This window comes from Triplophysa rosa, linkage group LG22 (genome assembly GCF_024868665.1).
Source record: "Triplophysa rosa linkage group LG22, Trosa_1v2, whole genome shotgun sequence".
NCBI classification, from domain to species: Eukaryota; Metazoa; Chordata; class Actinopteri; order Cypriniformes; family Nemacheilidae; genus Triplophysa; species Triplophysa rosa.
The window spans coordinates 18,110,136-18,130,044 of NC_079911.1; the positions used below are offsets into that span (position 1 = coordinate 18,110,136).

Genomic DNA, 19,909 nt, shown 5'->3' on the forward strand with positions numbered 1-19,909 from the left:
AATATATATATATATATATATATATATAAATGTGTTTATCTATTTCTTTTATTATATTTATTTATAAATAATCAATAATGGCTATAAAAATTGACATCGAACGTCCACAACCCAAATCTCCCTGCCACTGATCTGATCTTAACTCACCTAAAGTTTTGGCCACCTCCAGGTCTTGTTGCATGTAGGCGGTGCTCTTCTCTGTGTTGCCCAATGACCAGTAAGCACTGCTTAGCGCGGAGAAAACCGAGCCGCGCAGTTTGAGACTGCAGGTGCCGATCTTCAGCGCCGCTTCCAGAACGACCACTGAGGCGCCGTGATGGGAGGCGGTCAGAAGCTCCTGGCCAATCACAGACACCACAACGAACGGAGACTTGTCTAACTTCATCTTCTGTAGCTGCTGGTAGGTGGGCTCCAAAGATTCTGCAGATAAATGCATTTAAATAAAAGTTGAAATAAAGAATAGCACAAAATAAAAAACACTGTTTTGCCAGATTTACCCCATTTTGTATGCATATGATGTATACACGTGCACATTTTCTTTAATAAAATGATTCAATAAATACCAAAAAGAACTTCATATAAATGTTAAAGCTGCAAACATTTTTAGCTAGAAACAAACAAAAATATGTGTTTGATTAAATGTTATGTTTCAAAGAGAGATAATAAAAGTTAGCAAAACGTTATGGATTGCACCTTTAAAAGGAATTCTTAAATCTTAAATAAATATTCATTTCTACACTGTAATAATGTAATATCAGTGGGTTAAATATGAAATCTTTCTCTGCGCAAACCTATTACACACAAATGTAAGCGTAAGAGCTCATGTTCTGTGAAACAGCTTTTGTTTGCAGAAGCGGATATGATTATTCATACTCGTGTCATCTCCGCAGACTCAAACAAGCTTTCCCGTGCTCCAGAAAATTCACCCTAGAACTGCTTATTCCTAAAATAATCCTGTAGATTTACAGTACGTGCCGTATGAAGCGGGGTTAGGAAGAGACCATATGTGTAGAGGTGACCCCTGGAGTTAAAGAGTGAAAACACGCACACTGTCATAAATCACGACGGGCCGTGTCACCCGCTGCCCTGCGGGACCGACAAAGATGCTTTTTTTATCTGTCCTTCCCACTTTTTCCGTATTACAGTATATCCACGAAATATATATCTTGCTGTCCTTCTGGGTGTGTGTTTGATGGCTAATTCTGCAATATTTCATGTCGTCTCTTAAAAGAAAGGTGCTGTAAAATAATGAAATACCCTTTTTTTATCAGTATTAAACTACATTTTCTACAACAATGCATACTAGTTTATGTTATCCTAATACAGCGAGACAGGTTCTCTCTTCTTTGTAAAAAGACATTTTAGAATCCTCCAGTTTTAATTCCCTCTCCTCGTGTAGCCGGCGGGCGGGAACGGCCTCTGCCGGCGGCTCCAAACACTCCTGCGAGTTCTCTGTGTGTTGTCATACGCATTCATATCTCATAATTGCATTCAGCCTGACACTTCTACAAGTTGCATGAATCTAAATGGCGAGAAAGCGATGGGCTTGGGGACGGTGTGTGTTCGTGAGGGCTGTGAATCTAGTTAACAACAGACACGGGCACGATAAACAAGACGACAGAAGTGCTCGTGCGGCCCGTCGCATCGCCGCGCCGAAGCGATTTAATGACGAGTCTCCGGATGCCAATCTCTCTCTCCTCCACCGAGAGGCTTTGCCATGCGAAACAGAAGCTTGAAGCTCCTGTCTGGCGTCTCGCGGGACGATTCTCCTAAATAAAGAAATAAGAACTGCCACTGACAACAACACCCACCTGCATTTCATTCGGTTTATTTTCTTTTCGACTATTTACATTGCCGTTCCTAAACCGCGCCGGAGTGGATTTCCATATCTGTAACTCGCAGCGCATTCAGAGATATTCAAGTATTCCCCGGAGTCTGAGCTTATTCATCGCGCTCTACACCACTGGGATGTGCAAAAACACATTTGGAGACGTTGAGAAAAACACGACGCAACACGTTTAAACGCCAATCATCTCTGAAAAGAATTACAGTAGGTCCGCGTGCAGACGCATTCATTGTGGGATGTGTTATTGGATCTGAATGTCTGGTCTCAATGTTTGGCCCACATCGCAATTCATTCCAGCCAAGATCTGCTCGCTTAAACAAGAACCGGATTTATCATTTGAGGGATATTTCATTTACATGCTTCCAAATGTTTCAACCGAAAGTTTTGGAGTTACATCTCAAACTTTGACAAACAGTCGGCAGTTTTTCTTCAGACTCGGTGATCTTAACAACCCGAGACTTTGGAGGACGGGTGAAGTGCTGTTCCCACTCGCGCCTGAGATGAGTCTAGCTATTAAAAGTGAAGTTTGCAACTTTCAAACAGCGATTCGAGAGCCACGCGATGTTCATTTGTTATGCTCAGAGAATAAGCTCGGATCAGCTCACCTCGCGTCTCAGAGGAAGAGCTTTGAACGACGCCTCGGATGATGTGGAGCCGAGAGAAGAACAATTCAATTAAAGTCAGGTTATCCCGCATGCAAATACTCACGCGAGGGCGCTTCGCCAGCGATAAAGGGATGAGAGAGAGAGAGCGAGGGTCTCTTGTTATCGGTCCGCCCAGGGCTGTGAGCGATCACCTCTCTGACTGTTCAACATAATCTACTCTCACTGTCGCTGAGGGACGACGGAGAAAGAAGGAGGATGTAATAAGAGCCTGCGGTTGGACGCCCTTCCATATTCTGTTTGTACGAACCTCATGTACCTTCACAATAAAAATCAGCTTATTCTGAGACTACGACTGCAGTCTGAGTGTCTCGCTAGCATCACTGAGAATGTACGCAAACCCAATAACTTCAATCTTTACAAAAAATGTATTTTTGCTGATGAAACTGTACGCATGATACCAAAATGAACGGATCGGTTTTAGTCAACCAGAGGCATGTACCTCGCAGCGGGGACTTCATGGCGGCCTCCACCATGCCCACCAACAGCTGAAGACTCTTGGGGTCCTGCGCCAGTCCCGACGCGAACGCTGCCAGGGCGTCTGCATGGCGCCCAAGATACTGAAGGGCAACACCCTGTCGGAAGTATGCCTGCGAAGAGAACCAGAAAGAGAGCATGTTACAATCACTCATACTGTAGAGCACAGTGTTTCCCCGGGAACACACAAATCATTTATAGCTTTAAAACACTGTAAGTCATTTCGGATGAAAGCGTCTGCCAAATCCTCTGAAATGAAACTTTCCTGAGAAAATGCACAGTAGTTCATGTTCTTCGGTTACAGTCTTGCTCAACGATTTCTCACGTGCATAAAGTATCTGTTCATACAGATCTGTTCGCAAAATTCTGCTGAAAATATATTTGATTAATAGACGTATATTCTGGCTGCCAAAATGCAAAAAAACCCACTTTTTAAAACACAAAGAAAACATGATGTACTGCAACGGTGTTTATTTGTTGGTCACATGTGTCCATGTTTTGGCTTCACTTCATTGACTACATCCTGAGAAGAAATGAATTCTTGCATATCTGGACTTGCATTTGAAGAGTTTGGTTCCAAAATGAGATAATTTTTTTTTTATTACGTTATCATGTCTGTCATGTGTTTATTGTAGTTAGCTGTATTTTTGTTGTTGTTGTTATTATGGCTTAAATCAAAACAAACCAACTGCAGTTTGATTGATATTAATTGGAATGCGCAATAAAAAAACGTGATTTTTGAAAATCGAGTTACCTCATTTTGGAACCAAACTCTTCATTTCTACTCTTGATCATCTCGGGTTTAGACTCAAAGTCAATTCAAATTTCTGCACAAAACATCACCGTAGACACGAATGACACTACAAATAGCACAGCTGGTTGAGAGGAGGAGTGAAATGACTTTTCTAAGCGATTGGATTGAGAGACGATACAACAGGCTTTAAAAATCCTACAGATGTGCACAGAAAGAAAAAAAAACGAGTCATGTCTAGAAAACACAAGATCACAGTGACACCAAGTCACCTCCCAGAACACCCTCGACACCATTTAGCAACATGACATGCTTGCCCTTATGGACAAAACGTGAACAATTAACTTAAACCTGAAATAAATCACAAACTTAACCTGAACAATCACCTGTTATTCTTATATCTTATTTTAATTTATATATCTACATTCCTGAAGACTAAATTCCGACTTCCAAATTGCATCCAATAAGTAGAATTAAGACAAAAACAGCAAAGATAAACGTAGTATTTCACGCACAAGTAGAGCTGCGTCCGCACGTGAATAGCGTGCATTAAAAACACACATCAGCCGTTCAAGAGGACACGAGATGTTAAAAGCTTGTCTGTCAATCATCACTACACGGTTTCTGATATGAGCGTCATATCTCAGACATGACATGCATGTATTCACGTTTTCAAAGAGTTCATCTGAATCCTGTGATGCACACCAGAGCGGACTGACAGCCCACTGTCAATTCTCTCAAAACACATAATATCCTCTCTATATTCACCACCAGAGATCACATGATAAATACAGATTTTCTCACGCATGTCAGCGTTTGACAAAAGGATTCCCGAACACACCGGAGAGGCCAGTTCAGATCTCCAGCGCCGCACACATCTCATTCATTCTCATCATCTCTCACGGCCGTTCATTAGATCGGCGCGAGCGTACGGCCCACCTCCAGTAGAGCCGATAATGGTTGGGAGGAAAATTAAGACATGACATTGAATTTATGAAGGGCCCTATAATTAATTTCACTTTGTGCCGGGTGCACCCTTTCATTACGGACTCCTCTGGTTTTTTTGGACGGGTTCATTGAAACGAATGAGGATGCAGATTCAATTCAACGCATTAACCTTTGGTCTAACCGTGTTATTATAAGACCTCTCGAGCCACCGTGCACGGTTCAATATTAATTGCCTCTTTGTGTACGGCCCGTCGCTCCGCGCCGCGTTCGGTTCACATCCGCGTGCGTGCATGAGAGTGCTTTTAGGTTCCGCTCACATCGATATCCGCCCGGAGGCAAATGGATTGGGGTGGGGGAGTCCGTTTCAGACGGCTGGGATTCAATTCCATTTCTGTAATGCAATTTTTAAGCAAATGTGTTTTTTCTTTTAGCGAGATGGAGGGAAATACTAAGGCGTGATCATTCGTCGTAAGCGAGCGGACACGCACGCCATTAGTTTTAAATTAGAATTAAGTTGATTAAATGACAAGCCCGGCTTTGTACGGCGTCTCCACCAATTTCCAAAGCTCTAATTGGTCGATTAGCGCACTGAATTCCCACCGCAGACGCCGATGGCACTCGGCATCACTAACTCAACCCCAGCCTCTCCACCTCTCAATTCACTTTATTAACTTTGATGCGTTTCATTTCATATCACATACGAAGAAATACGGGCTGTGCGGCCACAATGTAGGTTTGGGAAATTACACTTTTTTCATCTAAAATAAAGCAATCACAAACATAGTAATAGCACTCTATATTAAATACAGTATAATCTATATTAAATAATAATGAAAGTACTTACATACCAGGGGAGTATTTTATGTGATATAATAATAGTAAAATCTATATGCTCCTATGTGGTATTACACTCTTCACAGTACAAATTTGAATCAACTTTATTATATTTATAATTTTTTTTCATTGTGAAATATAAAATACACCCCATCTCCACCAGCGACATACTGTAAAAACCCATAACAGGCAGCCATTCTTACAGCAGGTAAGCATGTTGCCCCCTGATGGAGTTACTGGTTGCCTAGCAACACTCGCCTGGCAACACTCGCACCCCTCCGCTGTCTCACCTGCTGGGCTCTTGGCTAAAACAGCAGACAGAAAAGTGATAAAAAGTGTGCTGATAAAGACGGAGCAAACCCGGCTGTTTATGACTAATTACTGAGAGAGACTCACCCGCTACGCAACTAAACACAACACCTACACAAAGACAGACACAAGAGACGGGAGACAAACATAAAAAATGTCAGTTCATCTCGTATTCAAAGGCTTCTATGCTGTTTACTCCGCTTTGTTAAATCATATTTGTAAACGCATTCACAGCGTCACTTTAAACCTAGCTTCTGAAGCTAACGTTTTAAAAATAATATATGTCCAGGGTTATTACAGTAAGTTTGACAAGAACTATAAAAACATTTCTATTAAATGAAATCAAATGAAATCAAATAAAATATAGGCCTAAATATTTGTCAAACATACTACATGATAATTAGGAATGTTGCCTTAACAAATAAATAAAAGAAAAATAAGTTGAGGGACTAAAATTACTAACTAAAAATAACAGAATTTAAAATAAATAAATCTTATAGTAAGTGCAGTATTAAAATAACAAAGAAAATTGTAAAAAAATTAACTAAAATGAAAATAAAAGCAAATTTGAAATATCAATAAAACATTAAAACAAAATAAAACGAAAATAATCATACATAATCATAAGATGATAAACTATTTTAGATTTTTACAATAAATAACAAATTATTATTATAAAAAATAAAAACGTATATATAGCATACAAGTATAGCCCATAGTATAAGTCGAAAACAGTCAACAGCATTTAATAAAATATTATGTGAAAAAAAAACATTCGAAAACATTCAAAATGTCACAACTTTACTCCTAAACTGTCTGAACACTAAAAATTCACACAACATACTGTACATTTCAGCACATTGTGAAGCACACTGGTAAGGCTCCGAGACAACAAAATGTGACATCCATATCTAAATATATCACAGCTGGTGGCCCAAACACATTTACTGCGCAATCACACGAGTGTGCTTGTGCTTCTCATCGATCGACGATCCGCGTCAAACTGTGAAGGGATGCGCAGAAAAAGGTCACGCTTCAGGACCGCAATCAATGCGACGCATTCCACATTCAGAGGCTGTCACAACTTCCTCATGCAGCACAATGACGGGCACGAACGCTCTGAAGAAACCTACACTTGTAATCACAGCTGTCTGTAACGTCATCTACGCAGAAGATCATGACAGACACCAGACTGATTTCACGATAATTGCGACGGGTCTGATGCCAGAACTTCTCATTTTGGATCTTTTAAAGAGAGAATAAACATGATTCTATCATTCACTCACTTTCAATTTATTCCAAACCTGTTTAACTTTCTTTCTTCTGTAGACCACAAAAAAAGATATTTGAAAGAACGTTGATAATGAAACAACATTGGCCTCCGCTGACTTTTGTTGTACGAAAACAAAACCACTGGGACATTTCTCAAAATATATTCTTTTGGGTTCTACAGGAAAAGAGAGTCATAAACAGGTTCAAAACCACATGACGGTGAATCAAAGACATTGGCTGATGTCATGATCACATAATAAAATCTTTCACGTACACTGAGGGTTTATGGGAAATAAAACTGTTCATAAAGCGGTAACTGTGGCAGAGCGGGACATTTGCGAATAAGCAGATGCTTCAATTATTGATTGTTACTTACATTAATCTAGAGCAGATGGCGACAACACCAACACTGTCTGGCGTGAGTGGAAAAGTCCAAAAAAAAAACACACATGAGAAAGAAATGCGACTGAACACGTTTCTAATGCATTGATCAAAGTGCGTGTGTAGAGAGACTCTGAGCCTTTCACATCTGCTCAGAAGTTTCTTCAAGAGGTGCCAACACTTCCAGCTTGTTTCTCAACCGCTCTGGCTTGTTTTCCTAGCTCGTGGTTGCCAATCCTGAGAGAGTAAATCTATCCTTCAGCACAAAATCAGGTAAGAGCTCCGAGCCCTGCAGGAGGACGTCAGGCGAGCGGTAAATGTTACACGTTAACCTTCTCTTCTCCTGTCAACTCCCTGGGAAATATCATGTAGACACGAGCTCCAGGTGAGCCGAGATCTCCTGACCTTCCCACACTACCTTCTCAAATCATTCCTTTTCAAAAGCATCACGTGGATTCGTGCCAAATCAGTACGTAAATGTGCCAAACCTGTAGGACTTTCTTTTCTGGGACACGAAATGAGATGTTTAGCGGAATGAGAGACGAGAGCTACGGCAGACGAGGACCTCATTAAAGAAGTAAAACTGTTCTTGTTTAAACCTCATTCTGGGATGCTTTAAGATTCTGAGTTTCGCTCCAAAGCAGCACATCAGCAGAAAAATGAATAGAATATTAAACACAAATGTGGGAATTAGAGAGGCTGTAGAAGAGCAGGGCCGCTCCATCAGCAGCGCTGGGAAAGAAACACATTCGCTCACTTTTAGCGTTACTGCGAGATGCAACTTTCTTCAAAATAAAAAACCTGTAGGCCTTTCGGAGAATTCTTAGATGTTTAATCGAGCCCGTCATGACACATATCACTGACAGTACAGCAATCCCTCATACACCGCAGGCTTCTTTAGATTTCATAAGAAAATAATTGTGACCTGTTCTCTAAAGATTAAAGGAACAGCTCAGCTAAAAAACGATGACTTGCGTTGATCGATGATTTTTGTTATGTTTTGGTTACAATGAGAACGAATTGTGAACAAATCTTTTCAAGCTTCAAAACGACGCTTAGGTTAGGTAAAGGTAAATTCATGAAATCATCAGTCAAAACATATATGACATGAATAGTGTCATATATTACAAGTGTCCTGAAGGCTTAAAAAACGGCTTTTTTAACAAACCCGTGCAAACGCCTTCACAAATTCAGAAGTTGTTGCACTGCAAAAAATGACATTCTTACTAAATATTTTTGTCTTGTTTTTAGTGAAAATGTCTAAAACTTAAATCAATATACAATTACTTGACAAGAAAAGTCTTGTTTTATGAAAAATAATGTAAGAATTAAGTAAGTTTATGATAAAAACAAGCAAAGAAATCTGTCCGTGGGGTGAGAAAAATAAACAAACTTTTTCTCAAGTACCTAATTTTAAGCTTAGTTTCCTCACCCCATGGACAGATTTTTTTGCTTGTTTTTACTATAAACTTGTCTTGTTGATAAATTGCATTTTGATTTAAGAATGTTTAGATGTTTGTACTACAAACCAAGACAAAGACACTTAGTAAGAATGTCATTTTTTGCAGTGTACTTTTAAAAAACCGACCTTATGGTTTGCACAACATGAGTAAATAATATCAAATTTGGGGTGAACTGTCCCTTTAAATTTCATTTTAAACCACCAATACACTCTGACATCCAGCTCTACACCCTCACACAAGAAAAACACTCAAAACACAGTCAACGTAGCCGCCTGCAATGCAAAAACAACCATTAAACACCAAACACGAGCAAAACATAGAAACAAGAAATAAAGGTACGCAAACATATCAAATGTTTAGCTTGTGCGTCCACCAACATACAAACAACAAATATTCTGGAGCGATGACACAGGAGAATAAGTGCAATGGAAAATGTTGTGAGATGAAAAACAGAACGGGCTTTAATATTCTCCCCTCATGGCTGGTTATTGTCCAGCGGTACTGTTTTCCAGCTATCCTGAAACAAACACGCCGAGATCTCTCATGTGATTACCAGACAAATGTGGTTTAAGGCACAACACATGCAGAGGAATAAATATAGAACCGATCATTTAACACTCAAATCCACACGCTTTCTCCTGCTCGCCTGACATTGGTTTGCCATGTGAAGTGTTCCCAGGGGTCGACCCCGTTTTTCTAGTTTTAGTTCTTTAAAGTGCAATTTGTAATAGCTGTCATTGGCCACGGCTGAACGGACACCTTCACGTGGTCATGTAGAGGTGGCATAGACAAGTCACGTGGCATCAAAACGAATTATAGTTCCTCTCCTGGTTTATCATGTTATGTCTACAATAAAAATGCGTGACCTGATTGCATTTCATCAAAATGTACTTGCTTTGCTTTACTTTTTGGCTGACGTCACATTCGCAATCTAACCGATCCCTGATGGAAAAAATCATGCCCCAGCTATTGATTTTCATGAAATATCAAACATTCCATTACATCACACAAGTGAAATGGGTTTCTAACTCAGGACTTCATGCTGAAACATATGAGCTGATATTGAAAAGTTTGTTCAAAACCAGCACAGTCTGATCTATAACTATTACCATAAGTGGCTATGGATACAATTGTCAAGTAAATAAAGCAGTTTATTTCTGGAGTAAATTCACTTCACCGGTCAAACATTTAGAGTCAATTAACTGAAATGCAGAGCTGGGTAGTAACAGATTACATGTGATCTGGATTACGTAATCAGATTCCAAAAATCCTTGTAAGTACTTTTTACTCATTTTAAAATACTCGTAATCAGACTACAGTTACTTTTTTATGGATTACATGATTACATATTATTCAAAGAATGGCAGTAAGTTCTTTACAGTTCAGTGACTTTCCCTACATTTTTTATTTTTTTCTACATTTTTTTGTAATAAACATTCATTCTTCTAGCTATTTTATCTTCTACTATTTTATTCAACTGAAAATCACAAAATGCGAAACGTGCATTTTGAAAAAATGATCATGGGTATCATGCTATGTCATGCATTCTGACTTCTTTACACTGTTAAACGTGCTGGCTTCTCATGCTTAACATGGTCAACTTGTTAAAAAACTTTATTTCTGTACTTGATACACTCCCCCAGCACTCCAACATGTTTCCGAATGTTTTTTTTTAATTCTGACACAGTGATGACACAGGGATCCTATTCCTTTCATTGGCCATTCTCCCGGAAAAGCACGGCAAGGCGAAAGAAAGAGCCCACCCACGAGCCAACCACGCTTACCATCAAGATTATCTGCTCTGCGTCAAGATGGGCTGCGCTGCAGCTTGTTACTCTTGCGATAGTGAAGGTTTGTCTGTTTGTTCACGGCATTTCAGTGATGGATGTTCTATAAACGGTGGATATGACGCTGGATTTGGAGATCGTTTGAAACTGATAGATGGCGCGGTCCCAGTGCTAAAGATGCCGGACATGAACTGCACGCGGTAAGTGAAACTAAGTCTTGCGTCTGTGTTTTGTTGGCAATCGGCATGGATGTGTATAATGTACAAAACACGAAGGGATTAATGTGATGATGTGTTGCTTGCTCGTGCTGTAGTTCCATCCCACTCTCCCCACTAGTCCCGCCTCCAGCAGCTCGTGTTTTTTTGGAAATAATCGTACAGCTGCATCTCTCTTATAAATTTGATCAAACTAAATACTCTTTGAAGATACGACGTACACAATACTACTGTATAGGCACTCAAGATTAATATGAGATTGGCGGAAACTGCGTATGATACGCAATCTTTAAATAAATGTAATTTTACGTCTGTTTTTATGAATTATAATATGATTTAAAAGTGGCAGGGCATCTTCAATACTAATTTCACCATCATGCTGATATCACGAGACCTTGACAAGAAATCTTGTCACATTTTAATCTTGCGAGATCTCGTGGAACGAGATCTTGGCACATCCCTAATAGACACCCTTACAATTGTAAGGAAACTCATGGGAAAACTATTCAATGTAACTATCAGTAAACACTAACAAGTTATATAAACTTCACTGAATATTGCATATAAACTGCATAATGAGGAAAAATCAACCAATAAGATCTTAAAATAGATGAACTCCTTTAATAGTGTTTACAAAGCATCTCAAGAACATACCTTAAAAAGCTACTTAAAAATCAGTTTGGATTGAAATTACATCCCAAATTTACATTTGTGTTATTTCAAAGTTTACTATTATTCTAAAATGTGAAAAAATATTTAAGGAATAAGAAAACGTTTGACCAGGAGTGTATATATTTTTCATATTGAATGATTCTATAACACTACAAAAATGAAGACACAAGCTGGACTTGAACCCAACAGCACCACAGCTCAACATCAGATCTAACCACAACACCACGGTACCAACAACCCAACAGCTTGACTAAAGTCTCTCTCTGAAGTTAATTAGATTGTGAAGTTGAGTGATTAGCCGACACACAACTGGCTCATCCAGTTAAAGCACTGATGTGATCTGCTTAAGGTAGCCAGTTTTCAGCATCCACCTGCGGGGAGATTAACACAGAACAATGCAAACAACAAACCTTAATTGAAACAGCCGTCACTGACTGTTCGTAGCATGAAAGCGCAGCCCAAAATAATAGGGCTAATCTGCATGAATATTAATCTGAGATCCGGTGGGAAGCTAATCAAACGTCATTAATCTGCTCACGCTTGGCGTCGCGAGCGTTTGCAAAAGAGACAAATGAGCGTGCCGGCGTGCCAGCTGGAGAATACTTGTCACCTGACCCCGAGGACCGAACTGTTGAGGAGCGTGGTCGGAAAAACAAGCAGGCGCACGCGGTGCGGGCATCCCGCGGTTCGAGCACCTGGGGGGCGTCACGTTGGCAGAAGCAGCAGGGGGCCGCGCTCGATGGGAGGCACTGTCGCGGTAACGATAGCATCCAGCCAAGTCATCCCCTGCGGCTGAGAGCCGCGGCACGGAGTGCACTCAAGTAGGAAATTGAGGCCGCCGCGAGTTCAGCTTTCTTCCGAAAAAGCCTGGTTTGGTACGACGAGGGGTTTAGGCAATTACTTGTGACAATGGCTGGCATGGCAACCCAGAGAAAGATTGATCTAGACACGAAACAACTGTGTTTGCTTTATTAAAAGTAATTCATCACTCTGCTGGGGTGTAATGGTGCTCGGAGTGAGGCGGTGTGGGAATGTGCGCGCACGGACACGTGTGGCGTCCACGTCAGGGATGCTCTAACTTTACGCTAACACGCGGCTGGGCGGTGAAAGAAAAGCACCCGAGCATCACGGCTCTCACTTCTGAGTGTTTTGGAATTCCACTTGCACTTTTTAAACGCGTGCCAACGTTCGAGCCCTCTCAAGTTCACGTTGGCATTTTGGGAGCTTAGGAATTAATGAGACGCCATGTCGAAGAGCGCTGGGAGAAGACGCGCAGACAGAAAAATATGCGCGCTAAACAGCAGCTGCTTCATGGCTCATTTATGGCGTCACTTAAAAATCAACTTTGTGTCAGATGTTTATCCTAAAGTTCCTAAAGAGAAATCAAAACGGAATGAATTGAGACATTGTTCACATGCTTAAAGATCAGAATGTGATACCAAAAATCTGAGCACAATGTTAAGATCTCTTGTTCTATTTTCTTTCCTTTCTTTCACTGTTCTCATCTGTGGTTCTTTCCTACACGCAAGAGAAACTGACCAGGAGACACTTCATCTGTTCAACACAAATGAGTATCTTGTGAATACTGCAGACGGAGTTTGTGAACGTTTCCGTGTCACCTTGCTCCGGGATGACCCGCGACGCGGCTGGCGCTAATGGTCGCGTGAAGGGCGGAATAAATCGAGAAAGGAAAGACGAGGGGGGTGAGAGACAGTGCTGGCAGGTACACACATAATTTCCATGTGAGATGCGTAAGAGAAGTCAGCGCCAGGGGCCGAGATCCAGCGCTGCGTTCATAACAGAGAGATGCCGATGAAGGTCACTGCCGCCCAGCGGCGGGCAAACCCGGCACTGCCCAGCACGCTGCCAGCCCTCTCCATCTGCAAACACCCTCATTACACACGGACTCACTGACTTTTAATGCTAGAGAGGGTTTAAATAGACGTTTTCCGCTGAAACATGGACTCGACAGGAATCTTTAGACAGCTAACTTATTGTAGGACTGCTCACTGCCTGTGTAACGGAGGCCAGCTAGTGAAGAGCTGTGCAGTGTGTAAACCTCACTCCCCGACCAACAGAGACGCTCTAGCGACAGACGCTAGAGACTGCGGTCTCCTCGTTAGAGCGCCCGTCTCCCATCCGGACCGACGCCGGTTCGAGGCCTGCGCAGAGCGGGGCGAGTAGGACCGGTTACACCTGCTTAATAATCTAAATGTATGCATCTTGTATATTGCTCTGACACACTTATCATGATCACTCGAGTCATTCCAAACCTCTATGTTCTTCGCAGAACACAACAGAAGATATTTGAAGAACATTGGTAAGCGAAAAACACTGAACCCCATTGACTTCCATTGTATGGACAAGACATTTCTCTAAATATCTTCTTTTGTGTTCCACTGAAGAAAGAGTCACACACAGGTTTTGAATGACATGGGTATGAATAACTGATGACAGAAATGTTATTTTTTGGTGAACGATTCCTTTAAGCCCCATCATTTGGACCTTCATTCGATACAACGACGCATCTGTTTCTGCATTTCACCATCAGCCTGCACGCAAGCCAAAGACTCGATTTATAGCTGGCTGCAAATGAGCTAATGTTTGTTTGTCCATTACGGTTGCTCGCGGGTCAATTGGCCGCAAGTGGAGCGGTTCGGAACACAGTGGCGTCTTTGTAATCTTCCGACCGTCTGCACGCATCAAGCTCTTCTGCAACAGAGTAAACGGACAGAACATCATTACAAGAGCTGCGTTACGTCTCTTCCAACAACCACAGGCCCTCTCTCGCGAGCGTCCCGGCCCCACGGCCATAATCTCCAAACCATCTGTGCAAGCGACGATTCCCCGTGTTCTCTTTATGAATGATGCACCGAAAGCAAAATAACACCCCTCGAAGTGCCGTCTTATCTCTGCGGAGTGCTGCGTCTGCAGAATCATTTCAAACTACTCGTTCCCAAAGTGCAAAGTTGGGAACCTCCCTACTTCAGACGGCGGCTGACAGATGCAGATAGCGTGGCTTATACGAGACCATTAACGCTCGGGTTTGCTGGTGTGATTCAGACCGGAAGCCTCCAGGCCAACTCCATTCAAAGAGTCTTTGTGGCGCAGATGAGAGGAGAAAAGAGAAGAGAGGCGCTGAGCTGACAGCACACCAGACTCTGCTGATGTCAGCACGGAAGCCGAACATGGCAGGCGCTTCCTCCGACGCTAATGAAACGTGGAGGTTTCCTTCATTGTTATGCGTGCGTGAGATCTTATCCCGTCTCTAATTATTGGCCGGCTCTAGGCAGGGGCACGATAAAGCTACGCATTCTAATTGCAATCAAACCGGTCCTGTGGGGATGCTGATGAGAGATCATCGGGGGTCCGCGGCCTGCCTGACATCACCGCAGCTCTCCGACAAACTCCAAACAGATGAGAATCTAAATTAAACCCACTAATATTAGAAAGGCATCGATTGTGACAAACCAAGTCCACATACGACAGCTGTTCCTTACTACTTTAATATGAGAAATGATCAAGTGAATATCACGTGTCAAGGGTCGTTACTACACTGGTACAATAATAGTTCTTCTAGTAGCGCAGGGTGCCGTGAGGTCACGTCTGATGTGCCGGCCGCCTCGCCCGACCGCTCCTTTAATGCACAGGTGCTACTGCGCTTCTATGACACGGGCAAATATAAATACCATTTAGTCACCCAGCCAAGAAGATAATCCACTTTTGGTGGCCATGAGGAGCCGATAAAGAGGCATAGGGGAGACGTGACTCCTACGAACAGATGACAGCCTGACAGCTTTCTGCAGAAAAATGAAGAGGAGATTTTATGATGTAAGAGCATTAGAGACTGAACCTGTAACCCGACTGGCGCCGGTGCGTGAGGACGGCGTAAAAACACTCAGGGCTTACCTAGTAAATCAAAGACGAATAGGATCACATGATCACCAAAAAAATGAGATTAAACCGAACATAAATGTGATGTCTGGAAACATCTAAAACGACTCCAGCAACTGCATAGTAAAAACAACTTTGAACACCTGCATAGCCGTTATAAAAAAAATGAATCGCAATTATTTTTCCCAGACATGAATTGCATTACATGGAGATCAAATGGAAACTTGCTTAAGTCTCCTGCGTCTCAGATATTTCTCCTGAGAAAAAGAGTCGGAAATCTCCCAAATGTCTCCGTCATTCGAGTTTCAGAAGAGAATCAGAATCAGAATCAGAATCAGAAGAGCTTTATTGCCAAGTGTGCTTGCACACACAAGGAATTTTCTTTGGTGTTGGAAGCTTCTAGTACAGACATTCAACACAATGACAATACAATATACTAGATGATGTCAACAATGAGTCAAACTGAGCTCAGATTCGTCAAGTCTGCAATCAAAAGTCGGTATTATTGAAGATCTCAATATGAACTCAAACATTTCTCATTAAATTTACCTTCCTAAAAGAGCGATATCTGAAAAACAACTTTTTCACTCTGCGTAGCAACAGCCTGAAGCATCTTCTGCAAAAGCCGTGAACATCTAGTTGCTGTTATAATGAAGAGAGTTTTAAGAGATTGTTCATTTCAGTCTCAGTTGTGTTTCTGCAGAATGATTTTGAAGGACAGTGTCTCGGGTTAATTAATGAGAAGACATGAAGACTTTAACAGGCGTTACATGAAAGTGTCTGAGGAAGAGAAGAATGACCTTTCAGTGTTTCTCACCTGACACATCTTCTCACTAATTCTCCTTATCGAAACGACAAAAGCCCAGCGAGTGGCCACCCGGCCCGAAAAAAATACCGGACGCATATTGACGTTCCGCAGAAAGACTTCAGATTAATTACGGCACCCAGCTGGATACACGACCCGTTCGCCTTATGTCTAACAGAAGAGCTGTCCACCGCTCAGATGTGAGAGGTCATTTCGTAGCATCACTGCTGTGTTTTCTGTGAACAGTCTGTAAATGCAATCCACAAACACAAACCCAGAGGAACATTTCATTGCTCAGATGTGTCTCTTTTATAGCTCAGGAGATTTGATGGTTGTTCTCAGTTGTGTCACATTTATACTAACATGTTTCTCCGAACATTGCTTAAGATAAATGATAACAAACAAACGAGACAATTAAATGAATGTAGATTGTAGAGGTTAAATAATCTGGATTTGGGTCAATTTGATGAGAAATGTTTGAGTTCATATTTAGATCTTCGATAATATTGACGTTTGATTGTAGACTTGACCAGGGCTGGACTGCCAAGAAAAATGGGCTGCGCATGGTCGGGTCTGTCGACTGGGGGGGATGCATGGTTAAGTCTGTGTAGAGTGCACATGTCAGAGTAACAAACACAAACAAATCTTTGCCTAAAAATCGCCCATTTAAAAACAAACAAAAAAAAAGTTGACCGGATGATAGCGTCTCACCCGGGGCTCGCTGACAGCCTCCAGTTCATTTAGAATGGAGGAATTTGTGGTTATTAGCAGAGACCTTCAAGCAAGGCCTTTTGGACTCTTGAGCCAATCGGAATCCTCCTCAAATGTCATCTAACCATCAGCCACAATTACAGAATCTCCCATGTGGCTCAGAAATCGACCTCCGCCGCACAAGAAATAAAAAGAAGCTGAATTTATAATGATGCTGGGGAATTAAAACCGACCCGCCCAAACGCAGCCACATTTATGTCAGATGTAAATGGTATTTGCTTTATTTACATTTACGGGGATTTATATTTAAACGTGTCAAAAGTTTCTATGCGCATATTGATGACGGCACGTTATCTATGCTAATTCACAGCCGGTTGTTTTGAGTAAATGAAGCGCACGCTGGGAGGGATAACGCTACCAATTTCATTTAACGTTTAAGAGGATCATTTAGCGCGCGGAAGCATTTGCTGACTCCGCTCAAAAAGCGCCTGAAATAAGCTGTCTAGGAAGTGATCACGCAGAGCGGATGGTAATGCAGTAAAGCTTTAGCATCTAAACAAAATCACATTCCAGCCGTTCAACCAAAGCTTGTTCACAGCTTGTGAATTAATAGTCACTCGCTTCTCTTTCTAGCTCTGCATGCTAAATAAGTTCAGATAACTAAAGAAGAAATGTCAAAATAGCCTGGAAAACACAGTTTAGTATAGCGCTATAAACTGAAAATTATACAGCTCCATAATTTTACAAAGCTTCTAGGAATGCTTAAAAAGCCCCTTTAAATCAAATATATTGGCTAGCGTACTGCGGAAGTTTTCAAGCATGAACTTTAAGCAATGCATTTGAAATGTAAAGTAAAGTAAAGTAAAGTAAAGTAAAGTAATAAATAAAAAATAAAATAATATTCAATAAAATAAGATAACAAATTATTTTAAATATTAAGTCCCCCAATGTCCTATTCCATTAGGAAATACATTACCACATAAATAAAAACAGCACTGATAAAACTTTTTCATCTACCTTAAGGGCAAATATTCAAACTACCAACCTTTCAATTTCTGTCTTGCATCTCTCAAACGCTACCAGAATGGTTTCATGGACCATTAAACATCTCGGCTGTGTTTTGAATTACTGTCGCACATCACAACACCTCACCGCCATCGACCTCTGGTAGGCCCGGACCGCCGACCGACACTCCAACTAAACTCACAAGCCCCATTTGAGAGATTTTAAGAGAAGAAAGCTTTGTTGTAACAGCCAGAGAAACAGAAGACTGATTCAAGGTCAGCAGAAGAGAACAGATGTTCCCACACTGCGGCACACAACAGAGACACAGCGATTCCACGGCCATCTCCAACAAACCTCGCAGAATTTACAGTCCACCCACAATAAAAACGGCTATTGACTCCCCATACATGTCCTTCAAACCCACACAACTTTCTTTTTTTCTTACAGTGGAACATGAACGATTCAGTTTCAATACAATCAAAGTGACCAAAAATCACAACAGAAACCGTTTTAAAGATTTATTCCAGGTCTTCTGTAGACATTCGTGACCTCACCCAAATACACGGGAATGACATCCCTTAAAGCTCCAATCTTTACATGGGTTCAAGTCAAATTATGTCAAACTGACATTTGCAGGAACATTTTCTGACAATTAGAAACGGTTATTATAAGCTTTTTTATGTACTGATTTCAACCAAAAATAAATCAAATAATGGATTGCGGTTGTAAATGGGACGATTTTCAGAAGCAACCTTGCACAAAGGCCATAACAGCGCTGAGGAACGACTTCGACTGAAGGAGACAAAGCTTCCGCAATTGATTGAACTGTAAGAGGGATATGACATGGATTTGTGACGGGGGATTCACCTCTTCCTGACGGATTCTGACAAGAAGCTTCAATCAATAGAATGTGGACGGCAAGGAGATACAAACAAGTGATACTATCATTTATCTTGAAGGGAAGGAACTCAAAGAACAACCGTCTTATTACAGCCACGGTGAGATCTTTCTGATAGAAGATCTGAGATTATTACATTAAACCCCATACAGAATCCATAGAGAAAGATATTTATGATTAACAAAAATAAGAGGAATCATAAAATATGCATTGTTTTTTATTTAGTATCACTCTGGATAGGCAATTTCACATAAAATATGTTAACAAATATTCCACAAGATGATCAATGACTGGTTTCATGTTCTTAGCATCTTCTGTATAATGTTGAGATCCAGTTTGTCTCTCACCAACACAACTATTACAAAACTTGCAAACATTCACTGATGCTCAAAAAAAGCAAGAGAATGTAAACATGTGAACAGGATTATTTGAGTAAATTCAGTTACCTGATTTTGTTCTGAAGTGACGTCACTTGTATAAAAAAAGGAGATAAAAGTGTATGCAATCTTGCACAACCACACAAATAACATTCACTCAAACCTCCTACACTTGCATCACGTGCAATAAAATATAAAGATATACTGTAGATATACCCTCATAGAAAACACCTCATTTATCTGAAAATCGATACAGTTCTGCATAAATTCAGTTAAGCCCATCTGATGTCTCAGCTTTTTTCTTTAATTACAGCATGAACGAGTAATTATCATCAAACCAAAATAAATCACTAAACAGGTGGTTAAAAATGGATTCTTGGCATTCGGAACGCAGGCACGGACGCTGCCAGGCCGAAGAACGTGAGGTAAAAATATCCCTGCAAGTTCTGTCCTTGTGGACCGTGACCTCTTTTTGTCTTTGAACGGGGACAGCTGAAACGTCCCGTGCCACTCGGAGCAGATGAGTTCGGATCTCAGCAGCTGTCTGGTTAAAACCCTCAGACTCCCCGGGCTGCCCGTCACCGGCCGAATCAAAGCAAACA

The 19,909-nt window shown here is 41.2% G+C and overlaps 1 protein-coding gene across 1 annotated transcript in view; it reads right to left on the minus strand.

Annotated features, from left to right (window-relative positions):
• Positions 1 to 19,909, minus strand: part of ttc28 (tetratricopeptide repeat domain 28) — a 189,142-nt gene that overhangs the window by 64,619 nt on the left and 104,614 nt on the right. The window contains exons 3-4 of the mRNA XM_057320454.1: positions 2,951 to 3,098; positions 148 to 420 (exon numbers count right to left, since the gene is read on the minus strand). Coding sequence (XP_057176437.1) covers positions 148 to 420; positions 2,951 to 3,098 — 421 coding nt within the window. The remainder of the gene's footprint in view (positions 1 to 147; positions 421 to 2,950; positions 3,099 to 19,909) is intronic.